Raw genomic sequence first — 17748 nt, 5'->3', positions numbered from 1 at the left:
GGCAGCTGTGTCAGCATGGGAGAGGCGATCAGTACGGACCTGCTGGGGGAAGGTCCAAAGAGATCTCGGGTCTGAAGATGCAGATGAGGTAACCATCCTTTCTGGCTGTGAGGGCCAGCCACCAGGTATGCATAGGGCAGACAGCTTGAGGAAGCTTGGGTTTTCATGGAGCAAGTGCATTGCGACTGTGGGCTGCTAGAGCATAATGCAGCCAAGACATTGTTTGTCAACTGGACTTCAGTAAAGAAGTTACTCTTCCCAAACATTGTGCCTCAGAGTCTTCTTCAGTAAAGACACATTTTCAGTATCCTTATTATGTTGTTGATGCTATCCCAGATCGTCAGCTCATTGTGTGCCCCCACCTTTGCGTTGCTGCTTGCACCCTGCACGCATACAAACTGCTGCAAATCCATTACAGGGCTGCAGAAGTTCCAATGCAAACCAGAAGTGTTACTGACTTAAGGCACAACTCTGCACCATCATCGAGGGGCACAACCATTAAGAGCCACAATTTAGTACATATTAGACTGCTGCAATAAATTCGGGCTGCCCAAGTTCTATCCTTTCATTTTCTTGAATTCGGGGAGCCAAACTACCAGAGCACTCTAGCTCTCTAAGAGGTAACTGCTAATTTCCGAAAATGACATCTGCATTTGCAGAGAGCAAGTAATATCTCCAGGATTTCCTATAGCATACCCCAAGGCTTTCTGTCATGGACACTGCTGCCTTCTAACAAGGCAAACCATCATGGAAATAATACTTCACATCACAGAATGCCAGGTGTAGCCGCTATTACATTAGTCAATGTCTGGAGAGTTAATGATGCTGCCTCAAAGCTACTCACAACAGCCCTTGTAGCCCAGCTCACACATCAGGGCTTCCCCCTATGCGGGGCACCAGACCCACCTAGATAGGACAGATGACGGGGTTGGTGGTTTGTTGCCCAACTGCTCCCCACACCGCAGAACTGCTTTGGGTCGATCAGCATGTCGTCTTGTTGCTACTCTATTGTAAGATGAATGATGCAACAGGATGCTTCCCGGTACATCTGCAATGTGTGACCTTTTACCCACCTTTACCAAGTACAACAGTAAGATTAGGTAAATAAGCTAGTTAAGTACAAGTAGAAACATGGCAGAACTACCAATAAACACATCCATCCAGGTGAGTGGCTCAAACATTCTCTACTTGTATTTATTTATTTTTGCATTGATTACTGCGTACAAAACCCTTGTGTATCTAGGTACTAGTTACATTGAGGGAAACAAGACAGATGCGGGTGGGGGAAATGCATTAAGAAGAGTGATGAGTCTTAGGAGGAGCAGAGTTAGTTGAAAAGACATGGCTTTAAGTTTCTGCATAAGGTCCAGTAGGCCGGTTCTTTTCTGAGGGCTGGAGGGGGATTGTTCCAAAGTTAGATGGCCACAACCAGGAAGCTCTTACCCCCCACCGAGAGGTGATTGAAGTTGGGGATCTTGAGGAAGTGAGAGTTCGCAGGTCTAAGATGTTGGGAAGGGGAGTATTTCTCCATGCAGCGTTAGAGGTAGGTCAGAGCAGTGTTGGAGAGACATCAGTGGACCAGGAACAGTGTTGTGAATTTAAACCTTTCTCGGATGAGCAGCCAGTGTGCATCACGCCTGGCTTTCCAAAATGTGGTCTGATTTGGAGAGACCAATGGCCTCTCGAAGACCATTGCTCTGAATCGTTTGAAGTTTGTTCAGGTTGCACTCGGGAATGCCGGTTAATAAGGCGTTGCAACAGTTGAGCTTGGCTCCTGTAATGGTTCTTGCAATAGAGAGGCGTTAGGGTATAGAGAGGAAAGGCCTACTGGCATGTAGCAGTTTGGCTGTGAAGGCCACTGATGAGGCAATCAAGTTCACTTGTCGCAAAAAGGTCAAGGTTGCAGTGGAGGTGTGGGATGCATTTTCCGTCGATAGTAAACTCCTTGTAGGCTGGGTCAATGGTGCATAGCGTGGAGTGGGAGCCGACGATTAGGATTTTGGTTTTATCGTCATTGAGGCAAAGTAGGTGAGATGCCATCCAGTTTTGTATGACTTCATACACTGAGTCAATGGTGGCTGAGTCCTGAGCGTAAGAACCGGAAAGGGAGATGAGAAGCTGTGTGTCATCAGTATAGTTCATGTAAACTATGCCGAATCGGTCAAGGTGGTCGAAGATGGGTTTCGTATACATTTTGTAGAGGGTTGGGGAGAGGCAGGAACCTTTGGGAATTCCACAGGTGACAGGAGTAGGTGCGGTGGAAAGGTCATTGATGAAGACTCATGAAGGTCTGTCAGCTAGGAATTACCTAATGCAATTGGTGGCTGATAGAGAGAAGTTAGCTGTCAAGGCAAGTTGTGAGAAGAGGGATTGGTGGTCTACCAGATTGAATGCTGTAGAGAGGTCTTCTTCAGCATCTTCAGGAGGGCAGGTTTGCCAGTGTCCACCCAGGATATTATTCTCATTGATATACTGTTGAACCTGGATGTAGGCTACACGATACAGGATCTTCAGGAGGTAAGGTACCATAGTAATGGGGCAATAGTTTGTAGGTATGGAGGGGTCGAGGGAGGGTTTCATGAGTAGCGGTAGGACCCACACTTCCTTTAGTGAGGTGGGAAAGGAAGCGTTAATGATGGCTGTGATGATGGGAGTAAGTGTCTCGGCACAGTCTTTGATGATTGGGGCTGAGCAAGTGTCGCCTTTGCAAAAGATAATCTTGGTGACATCTGGGACTGAGACAGGGTGGAAGTTGAACGGGGTGCAGGTGTGGCCAGTAATATGCTGGGTTATGTGGGTGGTGGTGGTTTGGCTAGCATGGAAAGTTGTTTGGAGAGTATTTTTTTCTTTGAGGGAGTTGACTTTTCCAGTGAGGGTGTCTTGGATTTTGTTGCACCAAGCACTGTACACTGGCTGGGGGAGGGGGTCTCTAGCTCCCGCAGGATTGTGAATAGTTCCCGGGAGCTGGATTTGGCGTTACTGATTCTAGAGTTGTAGCTGCTTGTTTTGGCAGCTCAGATTTCCCTTCTGTAGTTTTTGGTGAGGAAGAGGAGGGCTTTGGAGGCAGCAGAGTTTTTTTTCTCCAAGCTATCTCAGAGGCCCACCTTTTTGGCACAGGCTTTGAGGAATTCAGGTGTGAACGAAGCATTTATTTTAGTGAGGATTTGGCTTTCCGAAGTTTGAGTGGTGCAAGCGTGTTGACTGCCTGAGCAATGGTTTGCTTGTAGATGCCAACCAGATCTGCTGGATCTGTCACTGAGGATGGGGGTGAGCAAGGGTAGCAGGTAACAGGTGAGATTAGTGTTGAAGTTTTTTGTGCAATGGGCCATACCTTCAGGTTTAGCAGGGTGAGCTAGTCTGGGGCGTTGTGAAGGGGGATTTTGAAGGCAATGGTGTGATGGTCAGACCATGGGCAAGGGGAGTTGACAGCAATGGAGATGTTTCAATTGAGGTCGCTGATCTAGTCAAGGATGCAGCTTTGGTCGTGGGTGGGCTGGAGGGATCATTGCGTGAAGCCAGCTTGTTTGAGTGAAGTGGCTACGCTGGGGCGAGTGAGTCTACTGGATCATTGAGGCCTAGGTTGTGGTCAGCAAGGATTGCACATTTTGAGTTGGGCTTAATGGAGGAGAAGATGCTTTGCAGTAAATTATCCTAGAAGGCAAGGCTGGGACCAGGAGGGTGGCAGATAAGGAGGATGGTGATGGAATCAGTAGGTGACATGGAGAGCTTGGTGAGTACTGATTCGCAGTTGGAGATGACGGTGTGTGTGGCTCTGATAGTGAGGGTGTTTTTGAAGATGAGGGTGACGCTGCCTCCTGTTTTAGAGGATCTGTCAAATCTTAGGATGGTGTATACCAGAGGGATGGTGATGAAAAGGGCTGTGCCTGGAGCGGGGTGGAGCCAGGTTTCAGTGCTAGCAAGTAAGTCGAGGTTGTTGGAAGTTAGGAGGTCATGAATTTCATCTATGTGGACAGGGACTGATTTTGTGTTGATAAGCACTCAGTTGATAGTGTTATGGATTGGTCTGGTGGGCTTGCACATTTGCATAGGATACAATGGCTGGGGAGCATAGAGAGGGAAACATGGGGTGAACTGTGTGCGCAGTCTGAGGAACCTATCCCTCATAAGGATCAGAGGGGGTGTAGCGATAGCAGAATCAGAGCTTTCAGGTTGCGTGGGGCATGGTCTGCGAATCTGCAATGGGCGCAATGGTTGAGGAGCGTGGTGTGGGAATGCATGCAGTGAGCTGAGTGCGCAGCCTGACTAACCTATTCCTCATAAAGATCAGAGGGGGTGTAGCAATAGCAGATCCAGAGGTTTCAAGTTGCATGGGGCATGGTCTGTGTGTCTGCAATGGGCGGAGTGGTTGAGGAGCATGGTGTTGGACACACTCAGTGAGCCGAGTGCACAGCTTGAGGAATCTATTCCTGATTAGGATCGGAGGGGGCGTAGCAATAACAGATCCAGAGGTTTCGGGTGCGTGGGGCATGGTCGACGTGTCTGCGATGGGCGTAATGGCTGGGGAGCATAGTGTGGGATGCACACAGTGAGCCGAGTGTGCAGCCTGAGGAACCTATTCCTCGTAAGGACTGGAAGGGGCATAGTGATAGTAGATACAGTGGTTTCAGGATGTGTGGGCCATGGTCTGCGTATCTGCGATGGGCTGAATGGCTAGGGATCATGGTGTGGGATGCACGCGGTTAGCGGTGTGTGTCGCCTAAGGAACCGATTCCTCGTATGGATTGGAGGGGGTGGAGCCACAGGCGTCAGGCTGATAGGGGTATTGGTGGGGGTGGCCTAGACGTGGGTTGGGTTAGCACCAAGGTGCAAGGAGCAGGAAACCACCAAGGCGCTTACCTGCAGTCCAGTTATGGCAGGCATCACTGGAGCCTGACTGGACTTGCATGGAGGTTGCCGTGGGGGGCCCTTGGGTTACGGGCTGTTGCCTGTCTCAGATCTGCCTGAGGTTGTTGCGGGACCACAGTGACAGGTTGAAAAAGCGAGGCATGGTACGTGGCAGTGGAGTTTATCACCTACATAGCTCAACACCGCTCATTTGGCCTGCATGGGCTTTGCCGCAGAGGGTTCAGCATGCAGGTTGTAAACAAAACAGAGTCGAACATCAATGCTATGCATAGCACGTAGTGGACATGGATGGAGCAGCATGCTCTGTGGACCTGCAGCTCTCCACACAGCACTCTTAGCGTGCGCAGTCTTTGCCACAGAGGGTTCGGCAAGCCGGTTTTCAACAAAGCAGAATTGAATGTCGATGCAATGCGTAGCACTTGGTGGACGTAGATCGAGCAGCGTGCTCTGTGGACCTGCAGCGCTCAACACTGTGCCCTTTGTGAGCTTTGCCACAGAGGGTTTGGCACGCAGGTTTTAAACAAAGCAGAGTCGAACGGCGATGCGATGCGTAGCATGAAGTGGATGTGGATTGAGTAGCATACTTTGCAGACCTGTGGCTCTCAACACTGTTCCCTTGGTCTGCGCTGGCTTTGCCACTGAGGGTTTTGCACGCAGGTTTTTAACGAAGCAGAGTCGAACGTTCATGCGATGCGTAGCACGTAGTGGACGCGGATTGAGCAGTGTGCTCTGCGGACCTGCAGCGCTCAACACCGCGCCCTTGGCCTGGCTCTGGAAGGCCTCAGGGATATACAAACCAACATTCCACCACTCTGAACCACTATGACGTCACTCATTACATGGCAGCCAGACACAAAGAGGAGAAGGAAAATCCAGTTGTTACACAAGGTTTATTATCTTCTTTACTGCAAAAATGAACAGTCATTTGTTACTCAATATATTAACAAACTCATTATTTACCGTTACCGAAAACAATTTCTTAATTTGCCGTCTGAAAAACAGAAGAAATGTAATAAGTACACACAGTACATAATAAAATATGTTTTTCAATACATATGTTATTTATTGTATTGGTTGGTCCACATTATTTCTTTGAAACGAATATATTTGTCATTAATGTAAAGATTGCGAAAATACGGCTACAAATACAGTCTACGGCAGCACTGATGACTTCTGTAGTGGTGTGGACTTGTTTTACACTCTTCGGCTTTAACTGAGGAGGAGGATATGTTAAAAGCGGCGTCTGGAGAAAATCGATGGCGCAAAGGTACAGCTACCAGTACAGTCTATGGCAGTCTAGCGGCTAGTTGGAGGATGCGCCGTTATACTGATAAATTGAGAAGGCAGATCTGAACAGCGCTTATTGGAAGGAAGGAGCTGAATGTTTGATTATAATTTGGTCTTGTTTCTACCATTCAATCACTTCCTGTGCCAACTTTACTGGTGTGTGCTCGACAGCTTCTCTGTCTGCCACCAAAATGCAAAGCAAAACGGTATCATCTAAAAAGTGCAAACCCCACTCCACTTGACACAGCGGTCTCCAAAGTACTGGAGGAGGCAATGGATTCTGACACAGCTGAAGTTAATACTCGCTCTTAAATTACTGATTTTTTCCAATGATGACTTCCATATCTTATAGTTTGTTGGTCCACCCAAGGAAATGATGGGTCTGATGCGGGGCTGATGGATGACCCGAGGGGGGGTAAATGAAAAGAGCCAGTTGACGTAGCCTATGTTGGTTGGGGTTTCACCCAATGACTCTCAATTAGAGAATGTATCACTAAATGTAGAGTTGGCTAGTGAGATGTCCGACCAGCCATCGGCAGTTATAAACTTATCCTGTGTCTTGCAACAAGTTAATTTACGAGAACAGACTGGCACCCTTGAGAATGCTAATGCATCTTTATTGGGTGCCTGCCTCCGTTTGGATGACGACATCAGAGGCTTGGAGTTACCTGGCACAAATTTAAGTGCATCTCTGTGCCCGTTTCCGAATTCACCTTCTGCCATCGAGAGCCAATCTAATTCTCATCTTTCTTCACCATCGAGTGCACATGATTGCAATCAGCAATTTATGTTTGACAAAGGAAGTAACTCTCACGGGTTAGAATCTTTTACTATGGAGGGTCAGTCCATTGCGGCTTTAAACTTTGTGTTGCAAGGCCTCGTTCGGATGTATGATAAAATCAGTTATAAGGTGAAATCACATTGATGCTTTTGGACATTAAGGAACCTTTAATACTTTTGCTAAATGGTCAAGAAAGGAGGGCTCTGGGTCCGCAAGTGAATTGCTTGAATCCCTCAAAAGAAGCTGATGATTCAAATATGCTACCCAAGGAGAGCCATCAAGGTTTTGCTGAGGACATGTCAGTTCCATGAGCTTGCGGGGGTGTCCTTCAGGCTCACGGTAAGCACAAACGAGATCACTTACTTAAGGAGAAAAAACCTAAAAATGTGAAAAATCTTCCAGCTATGAAAAGGTCCAGATCTCAAAAATGTTTAAGGAGTATTCTTTACTGTACTAATCAGAACGGGTATGCTGGTCTGGAAAAAAGTGCAGGTAACAAAGTGTACCAGCACCTTTTCCGGACCAGCATACTTTGATTCTGCCAGTAGGGGCAGTGAACTACTGGCAGTCCTGACCGGCAGATAATGCACTGGTGCTTCAGTGGTTCCCACCCAATGGAGTCCTCTGGGACTCGATGGGAATGATTTTACCATTACGCTGCCACCCATAATATCCAAGTAATACTGAGATATCGGGTGGTGGAAACCGTAAGTCAAGGTTGCCGGTAAGCCGCTGGTACAGCAATCTCGCAATGACCCCCTATGTTTCCAATGGGGACGAAGGGCTGTCTATCCCTAATGTGCAGATTGTAATTGAGGATTCTCAGCAATAAGAACCCCTTCCCAATTCCCGATGGTAATTGAGGACTCCCAGCAAAAGCATTAATCTCTAACTGGTATGGTGTGGAAGAGGCCATAGATCCTTTAGCCATAGTGCCTGAGGCCGTAAATGCTTGAAGCTCAAACACTCCTTCACCTCTTACTAAGAACAAAAGAACAAAGTCTAGAGGAATGAAGCAGAACAATGTTAAGAAGAAATACAAGGACATGTGTGGAGGACACTTCTATAGTAACTCTTAAAGAAGTTGATATTATCTCAGTGCCTGAATTGAGTAATACCAGTGAAGTCACAGGGGGTATGGGCAAAGCGGGTTTCTAGAGGGCATAACATTCCCTCTTAGTTATCTGATCCTTAGGGAGCAAAACGAGAGGCATAATTCAGAGCCATTACCTTCGTCAGGAATGGGACTCTCTGCTTTTGGATTTTGAGAGGGGATTGGGGAGGACAGTGGTAAATTCTCTCAGAGAGTGAGATTTTCAACTATCTTTCAAGATGAAGTCGAGTTGCCATTAAATAGAAGTAGAATATTGGCACTCCTTAGAGGAATGTCCTCACTAGCTGGGATAACTTTTGCAGATATTACCTGGGTTGAGTTGGACGATGTGGACTTTTGTAATGTATGTACTGTTCATTTTCATTCCACGCTAGCAGGTAATATGGTATTGAATGCCCGGGGAGAGCTTTAGAAGCAGGGATATGATATATCGTTAGTAAATACCTCATCGGCTGAACAGGTTTCAAGTTGTGGAGAGGTGTAGGGGCACAGTCCTCCTTGGAAGAGTAGAATTTGGCAAACATTTGCTGTACTGTGGATAATTTGGGGAGCCGGACGATTTGATCATCATCATCATCATCAAAGTTTATTCGGATAAAGGCAATCCATAAACCAGCATGAACAACAACCATTACATAATTGCATTGCACTAATACACACAACACTTAAAAAGAAGGACCAAATAAAATCGCATTGTGCCATACATTGAAAAAGACTAAAATTGAAGTAACATACAGATCCCATTTCAACCATCGAGACCGCAGAGAATAACTACTCATCTACATACTAGCTGTATTATGTCACTTGTACCATGCTCACTCTATGCACCTGGCACGCTCCGATGCCCTGCCAGAGTGATTAGTACTGACCATACCTTGCCTTGAAGGGTCTGGACAAAAAAGGATACTTTCTGAGACCAAGACCTGAGCTCAAGCAGACACACACATCTGGGCACAGACGGACAGAGCAAACGACCTTCAGAGCTGTGCATACTCAGCAGTTATGACGTGAGCCCATCTTGGGCAGAATCGCAACCACAGTCGGCCAAGACAACACAGGCTGCTAACCACAACCGGGAGAACAGATGTACACTTTGCAGACACACAGACTACACATAGAGTTCCTTGCAGAATAAACTAACTGTAGAGGAAAACATCACTAGGTCACCAGCTTCCACTTAAAATGCAAATCTTTGCATTAATAACATACCTCTGAAGAACAGGTGATAATAACAGCCTCAAAATCATGGACTAACCAACAGCACTGTAGCCTACCATAATATGCAGACATGATACACAGCTCATCCCATTCACCACTTGAAGAATGGAGCTGTACGTGAAACCTGCTTGAGTCACAGATCAGCCCTCAGGTAAGTACCTTTACTCTAACATGCACTTTTACATGAGTATGAAGGACATGTACCCACAGGATCCCATATTCAGGTAAGTCATCTCCAACTGCCAACGCTGGAACCATAGCAGCGCGAAAAATACATGTATGTCATCACACATTGTTAGACAGAATTGCATGCAGTTCCCTCTGGGACCATGACATACAATTAGGGCTACAGGTGTAAGCAAAATCAACCTTTGTTATAAGTCTGTACTACACAGTTTAGTTGTAGCAGGGCTGAGCACTCAGGCTTATCTCAAGAGGGAATGTGAGCAGTACAAGATATTACACAGAGGACTTACAATCACAGTGGTTCAAGTAGACACTTATACTCAAGGCTTCTTGGTAAAACACTTACTAATTTATTTACACTATCATTTATAAAACATTCACTAGTGTTAGGCAACTTAATAATATACACAGATATACTTCAGTACTAAACCAATACGTTTCTGAACATGTTAGGTTCCCCTGAAGTGGGAGCAAAATGGCACTTCAGTGACTTTCAAAAGGAGTAAAAAGGCATAAAGTAGTAGAATAGATTACATATACTTGGTATACAGTGCAAATAGTTTCAGTTCACCAGACTAGTTCAATTCAAGTCAATAGGCCAGGCCAAAGTCAATGGGCTAGTGTTCTGGATAGGAAAGAGCAGTTCTGGTATCAAATGGTAAAGTCTTTGCAAAAGTTCTTAGAAGTAGTTTTCATATGTCAGGTCACAAGCTGATTAGGCCTGCAAGTTGGGAAAGTTTCACGTCACCGCGAGAGAGAGGTTTTCTCAAGCGAATGTGCACAGTACCTTATTATGAAGAAACAAATGCTGATGAAGTTGTGGTTTTCTGGCAGTTCCTGCAGGCATGATATGATATGGCATTTATAACGTGCCTATACACAAGTGTTTCAAGGCTAGACGAGGCAAGGGAGGGGGAACAGAGGGAAGACAGACAGCGATCCTACTAGGCCAGGTGTCATTCAGATTGCGCAAGTGCATGGGATTGAGGAAGGGGGAGAGTGCAGGGGAAGGGGGAGTTGACAGTACTGTACATGGGATAAAAGAATAAATATCAATAAGTAGAAGTGCGGCCAGCAGGTAGCAAGGTTAAGTGCAGACAACATGTGTCAAGTGCTGGTAGTGGGACTGTAGGGATACAGCAACAGTCCCCAAGTGCGGAGGTTACAAGGAAGGCAGCGCAGGTGTGCAACTGGTGGTTGAGGGGCCTGAGCCCGAGATCAGAGAGTGGCCAGGTAACCAATGCAGTTTTGGTTTCAGCCAGGAAGTCAGCAGGGGAGAGGAGGAGAAAAAGCAAAAGCAAAGAGAAAGGATTTGAGGTGCTTACTGAACCGGAGATGGTTCTCCTCAAGTTTAAGGGAGGCAGGGAGTCTGTTCCAGAGGGAGGCACCCACTGAGGAAAGAGATCTAGCACCAACTCGTTCTGTGGAGAAGCGACTGACCCTGAGCGAGTTGGAGGCGGATGAATCGAAGAGCTCGAGAAGGAAGATATTTAGGAAAGCAATTGCTTGTCTCACTGTTCCTGAGCCTCAGTCGTGGGGACAAGAGGGAGGATGTTGGGGGACTCTTGCACTGCACGGGATTGTCAGAGAAAGCAAACAAGATGGAGTCACTTCAGTTTGCAGTAGTTGTAGATTCAAGAACACAAGCTGGTGTCCCTCTCCCTGGTTAATCCTAACCAGCCTTGAGAATGGTATCCAGGTGTCTTACGAGTTGATTGGTCCCACCAACTCAAAGGAAGAAGCCGTCCTTGAAGGAACTTCTGTGTCGAATGGAGCTTTGGCAGTTCGGACCTGCAACAGGGCTTCACCGGGCAAACCAATGGTGCAGGAATTGCAGAAGCCATCCTCTTCCAGCTCGTCTTTGGTTCTTTCATTCCAGTGGTTGACTCTGCCTTCTAGTCCAGGAGATTCACCTTTTAAACAGTTTGCTCCCATCCATTCCAGCCTAGCTGTCACTCACCCAGCAGGGTGGCTTTCTTTACCGGACAGTTAGCCAGCCAACCATGCCATAGTGCATTTGGGTCTCCTAGGAGACTAAGCACAGGGAGTTTCAGGCACCTCCCTCTCTTCCTGCCCACTGCAGACACTCAGACACCAGAGACGGTCTTCACTACTGAAGCCTGCCAAAGGCACATGACCAAAGGGAGCAAACCTGGTTTGGCGCGCAGAGACAAACTCTAGAAGGACCTTTCCAAAAAGAAATGGCGAAAAAAGAATACCGGGACCTTTTTAAATAAAGGGGTTTAAGGCGCCATCTTGAAAAAAAAGTGATTTTTAGGTACCGGTGTTCATGATCAGGAAAAATCATGGTAGTTCATTGTAAAACGACTGCCACCAGCTTTTTCAATAGGAAAGGGTAGCATTTGACTGCTACATGAGTGTTTAGACACATGGGATACTATGTAAACCCTCCAGCACTCCATTGTAAGATGGTGTGTGCTGGGTCTATGAATTTGCAAAGACTAGTAAAGTCAATTTCACTTTACACTCTCTGGGAAACAGTAGTTTATCCCAGAGAAGGTATTTAAACTGTTGGGAAGTCTCAAAGACATCCCTGTGTCACTGCACTGAAGGTGCTGTGTAACACACATAAAGAGATTATGCCTATGGAGTTATCTAAAACCCCATATTCAAAGAACACCAGTGAAACACACACATCAAAACACATGAAAGAGTGGGAAAAAAGGCTCGCACTCTTTCCAGGTAAAAAATCAAGTCCTCAAAATCCAGCAAAGTTGCAGGGGGTCTCTAAGGTGAAGGTAATTAGCACATTTATGAGAATTCTCCCTAACACACATACACAAACTTTACATTACAGTCAGTCACATACAAAAGCAGCAGGACCACAGGGAGGGGACAGAGCAGGATGCCACATCTTAGTCACCCAATAGCCTGAGAAAATCAAAACATTTGTTGTCATATTTTGCTTTCAGTACTCTGCCATAAGAACGCAGGGAAACGCACTACAGCACTGTATAATTTTCAAAATGTGATGGTGAAAGGGCAGTTTCCAAGACCCAAGCCGCATCATCTGCAATACATGGTGCCTAAAGTAGCGAGAAGCAATCTCTGTGTTCAGCATACCATTGGAGATGTCAAGACTATGGTCCGCCAGGAGATACTTTCCTCTTACCACCTGCATTATCTCATCTCACCATTTTTCTCTGAACACTGCTAATAAGCTGGAGATCCAGTGGGACACCCTCTTTACTGACTCGAAGATGCTCAATGTAGATGGATCTACAGGAGAGTGCAGAAGGTCTGCTGAACTTCAGCAGCTCCGATGGTGGATGTTCCCATGCTTGATAAATCTCACATAGGTAGGAATGGTGATGCACTACAGTATTGATGGAGTAAGCAGTCTGCTAGTTCTGCTGAACCTGGGGGTAGACTTTGGGCCTCATTCCGAGTCTGGCAGTAACCCTGTCGGTGCTACCAGCGGGTTGCCGCCAGACTCAGAATAATTTATTGCCGCCTGACCTATCGGTGCCACCGGCTCATTCCGAGTCCGGCGGCTGGGAAGTCAGGCGTCGGTATATTTGTAAATCCCAATTCCCATGGAATTCCCATTAGACTCTAGTGAAGTGGGGACACAGAAGCAGCGGCACTGTTGACCATGACCGCTGTGCCTGGAAGGGCCAGACCTGTCGGGCACAGCATCCCGGGAAGGCAGACTTTTAGTTTGCCGATCCACAAACAAGGGTGCCGGTGAGCTCACCAGCACCCTTGTTTCTGGACAGGCAAACTTACAATGAGGCCCATAGAGTCCTTGCGCTGCTCCCCCTGCCTGTTTGCTCTCTGAGCTTTTAGAACAGCCTGGGCATTTGTGTCTGACGAGAGGAGAAACCTTTCAGTGCTTCACGTCTAACACTTGGTGGTCACTAAGCTGAATCAGCACCGCATTACGGCAGATTAAGATAAAACACCTAAACATAGCTAGCACACCATCTCGGATGATGACATTGTTGTCTGCTTCAAGTCAGACAAACAGAACTGGACTAGGATTGGTTTGTGGTGCTGGTAACAGGGATTGTTATAGTGACTAACTAGTGATGTGTGTAAACATGTGATTCCATTAGCATTTGCGCTACTGATTATCTTGAGTGCTGCTCCTAATATTTAAGAACAGTAATGAAGAGAAAAGAGCCACACTCCCAGTGCCCATTTTATAGCTATTATTATTATTATTATTATGGTATTTGTTGAGGGCGGACCTAGCTTTGAGAAGCAATGGAGAGCTTTAGAGGTATGCAACCACAGAGATACACAACTGAGACCTAGCTTTGAGAAGCAATGGAGAGCTTTAGAGGTATGCAACCACAGAGATACACAACTGAGACCTAGCTTTGAGAAGCAATGGAGAGCTTTAGAGGTATGCAACCACAGAGATACACAACTGAGACCTAGCTTTGAGAAGCAATGGAGAGCTTTAGAGGCATGGAACCACAGAGATACACAACTGAGACCTAGCTTTGAGAAGCAATGGAGAGCTTTAGAGGTATGCAACCACAGAGATACACAACTGAGACCTAGCTTTGAGAAGCAATGGAGAGCTTTAGAGGTATGCAACCACAGAGATACACAACTGAGACCTAGCTTTGAGAAGCAATGGAGAGCTTTAGAGGTATGCAACCACAGACATACACAACTGAGACCTAGCTTTGAGAAGCAATGGAGAGCTTTAGAGGTATGCAACCACAGAGATACACAACTGAGACCTAGCTTTGAGAAGCAATGGAGAGCTTTAGAGGTATGGAACCACAGAGATACACAACTGAGTGCTTTACAGAGGTATACAACAGCACAGATGCATAACGGAGCGCTTTTCAGAGGTAACAACAGAACAGATACATAGCAGTGTATAGGATACAGAGGGGCACAGAGGAGGGGTACAGTTCTCCCTGCTTGGTGAAAGCTGCAAACAAGATAACGTTTGGGGTTGCCAGTGCCTCACAGAAGCCACAAACATGACAATTGTTTTGTTGCCCCTACTACACAAGAGCCATAACTTGACAAATGTCAAGTTCTTTTTGCTACTCAAGAACCACAAACATGCGAAATTGTGTGGCCTCTCCTTGCTACATAAACACCACAAACATGAGAATCTTTCAGGTTCTAAATGCAAACGTGAGAATTGTTGTTGTTCTCCCTGCTGCGTTTGAACCACTGACATGAGAGTTCTTTGATCTTTCCCTACTACACAATAGCACCAATGCTTGGGGTTCTCACTGCAGAAAAATAGACACAAATATAAGATCGTTTTTGTTTTCCATTGTGCCGGCTTCACAAGACCCGCAAACAAGAGACTGTTCTAAGCTGCAAAAGAGCCACACAAATTTGTATTTTTATCCGGTTGTCCCTGCAACACAGGAGCCCTAACCATGAAGATTTGTGGGGCCTCCCTGCTATGCGATAGCCGCATTTGCATATATTTCTGTGGGGCTCTCTAATACTGCACCTGAAATATTTATGTGGGTCTCCCCCATACATGACAGCTCAAACTGCAACTGTTTCTCTGTGTCTCTGTCCTATGTAATAGCTATCAGTTCAAAGAGTTTCCCTGCTATGCAATAGTGGCTACCTCAAATATTCCACTGGGTCTCCTGCTATGCAAAAGTGCAGACACTAATATTTCTCTGGATTCCCAGCTATGCAATACCTGCAACTACAAATATTGCTGAGGGTCTGCCTGCCATGCATTCACTGGAACTGCACATATTTCTCTGAGTCTCCCTAATGCATAACAGCTTCCAATCCTTCTGAACCTTTGCTCAATGTTCTGGGGGATATTTGGGTGATGGCCTCACAGATGGGACTTAATAGCAACTCAAACTGCGCTGTTGTACAGCTACCCTAGATGAGCACCATTCCGCAATGTAGGCAAAGTGTTCCTGCATGTCAGGTGACCAACCCCTTTCTACCACAGGACAAGGGGGCACGGTGCAAATTGTGCTTCAGCGATGTTCCCATTGAAACTGGGTGTGGTTGGGACTATTTATCATGCTGTCAGGCTTGAGTACGAGGTGAGGTTGAGGGTTCCATGGAGGCATGCGATGAGAATGCCATGTGGCTCTTGCAGATCATTTCCAACCACCACCAAATGTAGTTGCACATTGCAATTGTGCTTAATGCATAGTGTTTACCTGCCAAGCCTCATACTCTTCTTGCAGCACCTGAACCTTGTAGACATTGGTTTTCATGCCCCTGGCATGAAAGCTCTTGATGCCCCATTTCCGCCTTCTCTTGCCCAGCATGCACCTCGTTGTCTTCCTTCTCACGCTGCCGCTCAGCCACCTGCTGCAAATCCTGCTGTTACCGCTTCCTGCCCCAGTCACTATCTCCTCTAGCAGAGACCGAACGGCTGTACCCACCTACTCCCACATTAGTTGGGGGACCTTGGCGATGAACATAATGCAACTGTGAGCCTCTGCCCTTTCTACGTCATGCTGGTGCTCTCCATTGCTTGGCGTCTCTCCACCTTGTCCTTAAATAACATCTGAGTTTCTCTCAGAGCCAGCTGATTGTGTGCTATGGGTGCAGCAAGACTGAAGTCCTTCTTCAGTGTTCTTGTGTGTTACTTGTCGATCATTTTTCAGTATGATTTCTCTTTCACACCCTGCGTATTCTTTTCATACCCTTTCCCTCTTTTCCCTGGTGCAGCTGGGCATATTAATTGTACTCTATTAACATAATACTGTTAAACAAATCAAACATATACGTGAGAACAAAACAGAAGCAAAAAAGATATTAAAGATAGCAGATAAGAATAGGCCACCACCTACCTATATGGTCTTGGGTTTGAGAAGCATCTTGGCTGTAAATAAAGTATCGGTCACTGAAGCCGTGGGTAAGGTAGCCCTCTGTGTCATAAAGACATCGGCGTCCAGCCAAAAACTTGTTGGGTAAGGTGGACTGAAAGACTGTGACATCACTTTCCACAGCCCTCAAGTTTCTGACCAGGTTTTCATTTATGGAAGGCAAGACTTCTGGTATGAAAGTCCCATATACTGATGCCTGGGATTGGTGGCAGGGGCATGGCAATATCCCCACAGTCCAAAGGGAAGGGTCTGGTTCAGAAAGGTACCACTGCCAACATTTCTGGCTATCGCTCAAATCGGTTCTGTTATTCAAGTCGAGTCTAAAAATCCACTGACCAGTCAGGTTTGTGTTCCCAGTTACCTGGTGGGGCCTGTATCGTCCTTTATCTTCATAGGTTTCGTTTTTCTTGGTTAGTGGATCATTGTAAAAGACTCCTGCGCCATTTGTGTATCCTATCAGAGCTCTGTGATGCAGCCGCCGGCCACGAACCCACAGCATTTCTGAATATTTCAGCAAAGCAAATGATTGCACTCCATTGGTAGTCAGGATGCACTGGAACGTGTTGGCCTAGAGGAGAAGAAATAATGAAACATTCTAAGATCTCATACACAAATATAAAAGTCATATCATAGTTATACAGATCAAGCATCAGTTCAAAACAAACTGCCTGCAAAGCCACATTTAACCAATGATACTGTCCCGTCAGTTCGGCACAAACACTGGTGCTTAGAACTAAGGCTCAGCAAACCCCAGATTGCCTCATGCCTTTGGGATGAATCGAAAACCACAGGTTTCCCTTTTGTGGGCCAATCAGAAACACTGAATCTGCTGATTCGCCAAATAACCTGGGGAGATCTGGCTGGCTCTCGCAAGTATCGGGTGGTCCTGTGACCAACACAGCCCATTTCCCTTTTGTTGGTTTTATTAGACAGTAATTTACAGGAATGTACAGGTCAGACACACTGCTTCTGTTTTTAAGGAATTTGGTGGAGCTTGGAAGAGTTTGATAGTCTTTATGTGCCCATGTGTTCGTTTTTAGTGTTTTGGATGCCCTCTTTCTGCTTGCCTTTTAATAAGGCCCCCTTTGTCATCTTTAATTTGTACCCTTACTTTCTCTCATACAATGTGAAAAAACAAGACCAAAAGAGTTGGCCTTATCTTTTCTCCATTTCCTTTTCCCATCTGTTTGACTCAGGTCCAGATTCGTTTCCATGTTAGCCCTCTCTGTACGACGTTCCTTTCTGACTTCTATGTTTTATGTTTTTTTGCCAGTGAGCGCTTAGAGGCCCATGGGTGTGAAGCGCTATATAAAAAGTAAACAGATAGATAGATTTGTGCCACCACAAAAAGTGAAAAGACGCCTTTTTCCTTTTAGTATTCCTAATCTCAAGTGGCTCCTTTTTTGTTCCGCCAGGCCTTGTATGACTTACTCCATTTGTTTATGTGAAACCTATACAAAACATTTGTGTGTGAACTG

The 17748-nt window shown here is 46.2% G+C and overlaps 1 protein-coding gene across 2 annotated transcripts in view; it reads right to left on the bottom strand.

Annotated features, from left to right (window-relative positions):
• The window catches only part of LOC138468025 (fibrillin-2-like), a 691910-nt gene that overhangs the window by 394426 nt on the left and 279736 nt on the right, over positions 1-17748 (bottom strand). For both annotated transcript variants that reach the window (XM_069608420.1, XM_069608421.1), the window contains one exon: positions 16235-16838. In XM_069608420.1, coding sequence (XP_069464521.1) covers positions 16235-16838 — 604 coding nt within the window. The remainder of the gene's footprint in view (positions 1-16234; positions 16839-17748) is intronic.

The sequence above is a fragment of the Ambystoma mexicanum genome, chromosome 4q (assembly GCF_040938575.1).
Source record: "Ambystoma mexicanum isolate Mex_15411 chromosome 4q, UKY_AmexF1_1, whole genome shotgun sequence".
NCBI classification, from domain to species: Eukaryota; Metazoa; Chordata; class Amphibia; order Caudata; family Ambystomatidae; genus Ambystoma; species Ambystoma mexicanum.
This window is presented reverse-complemented; position numbering and strand designations above follow the sequence as displayed.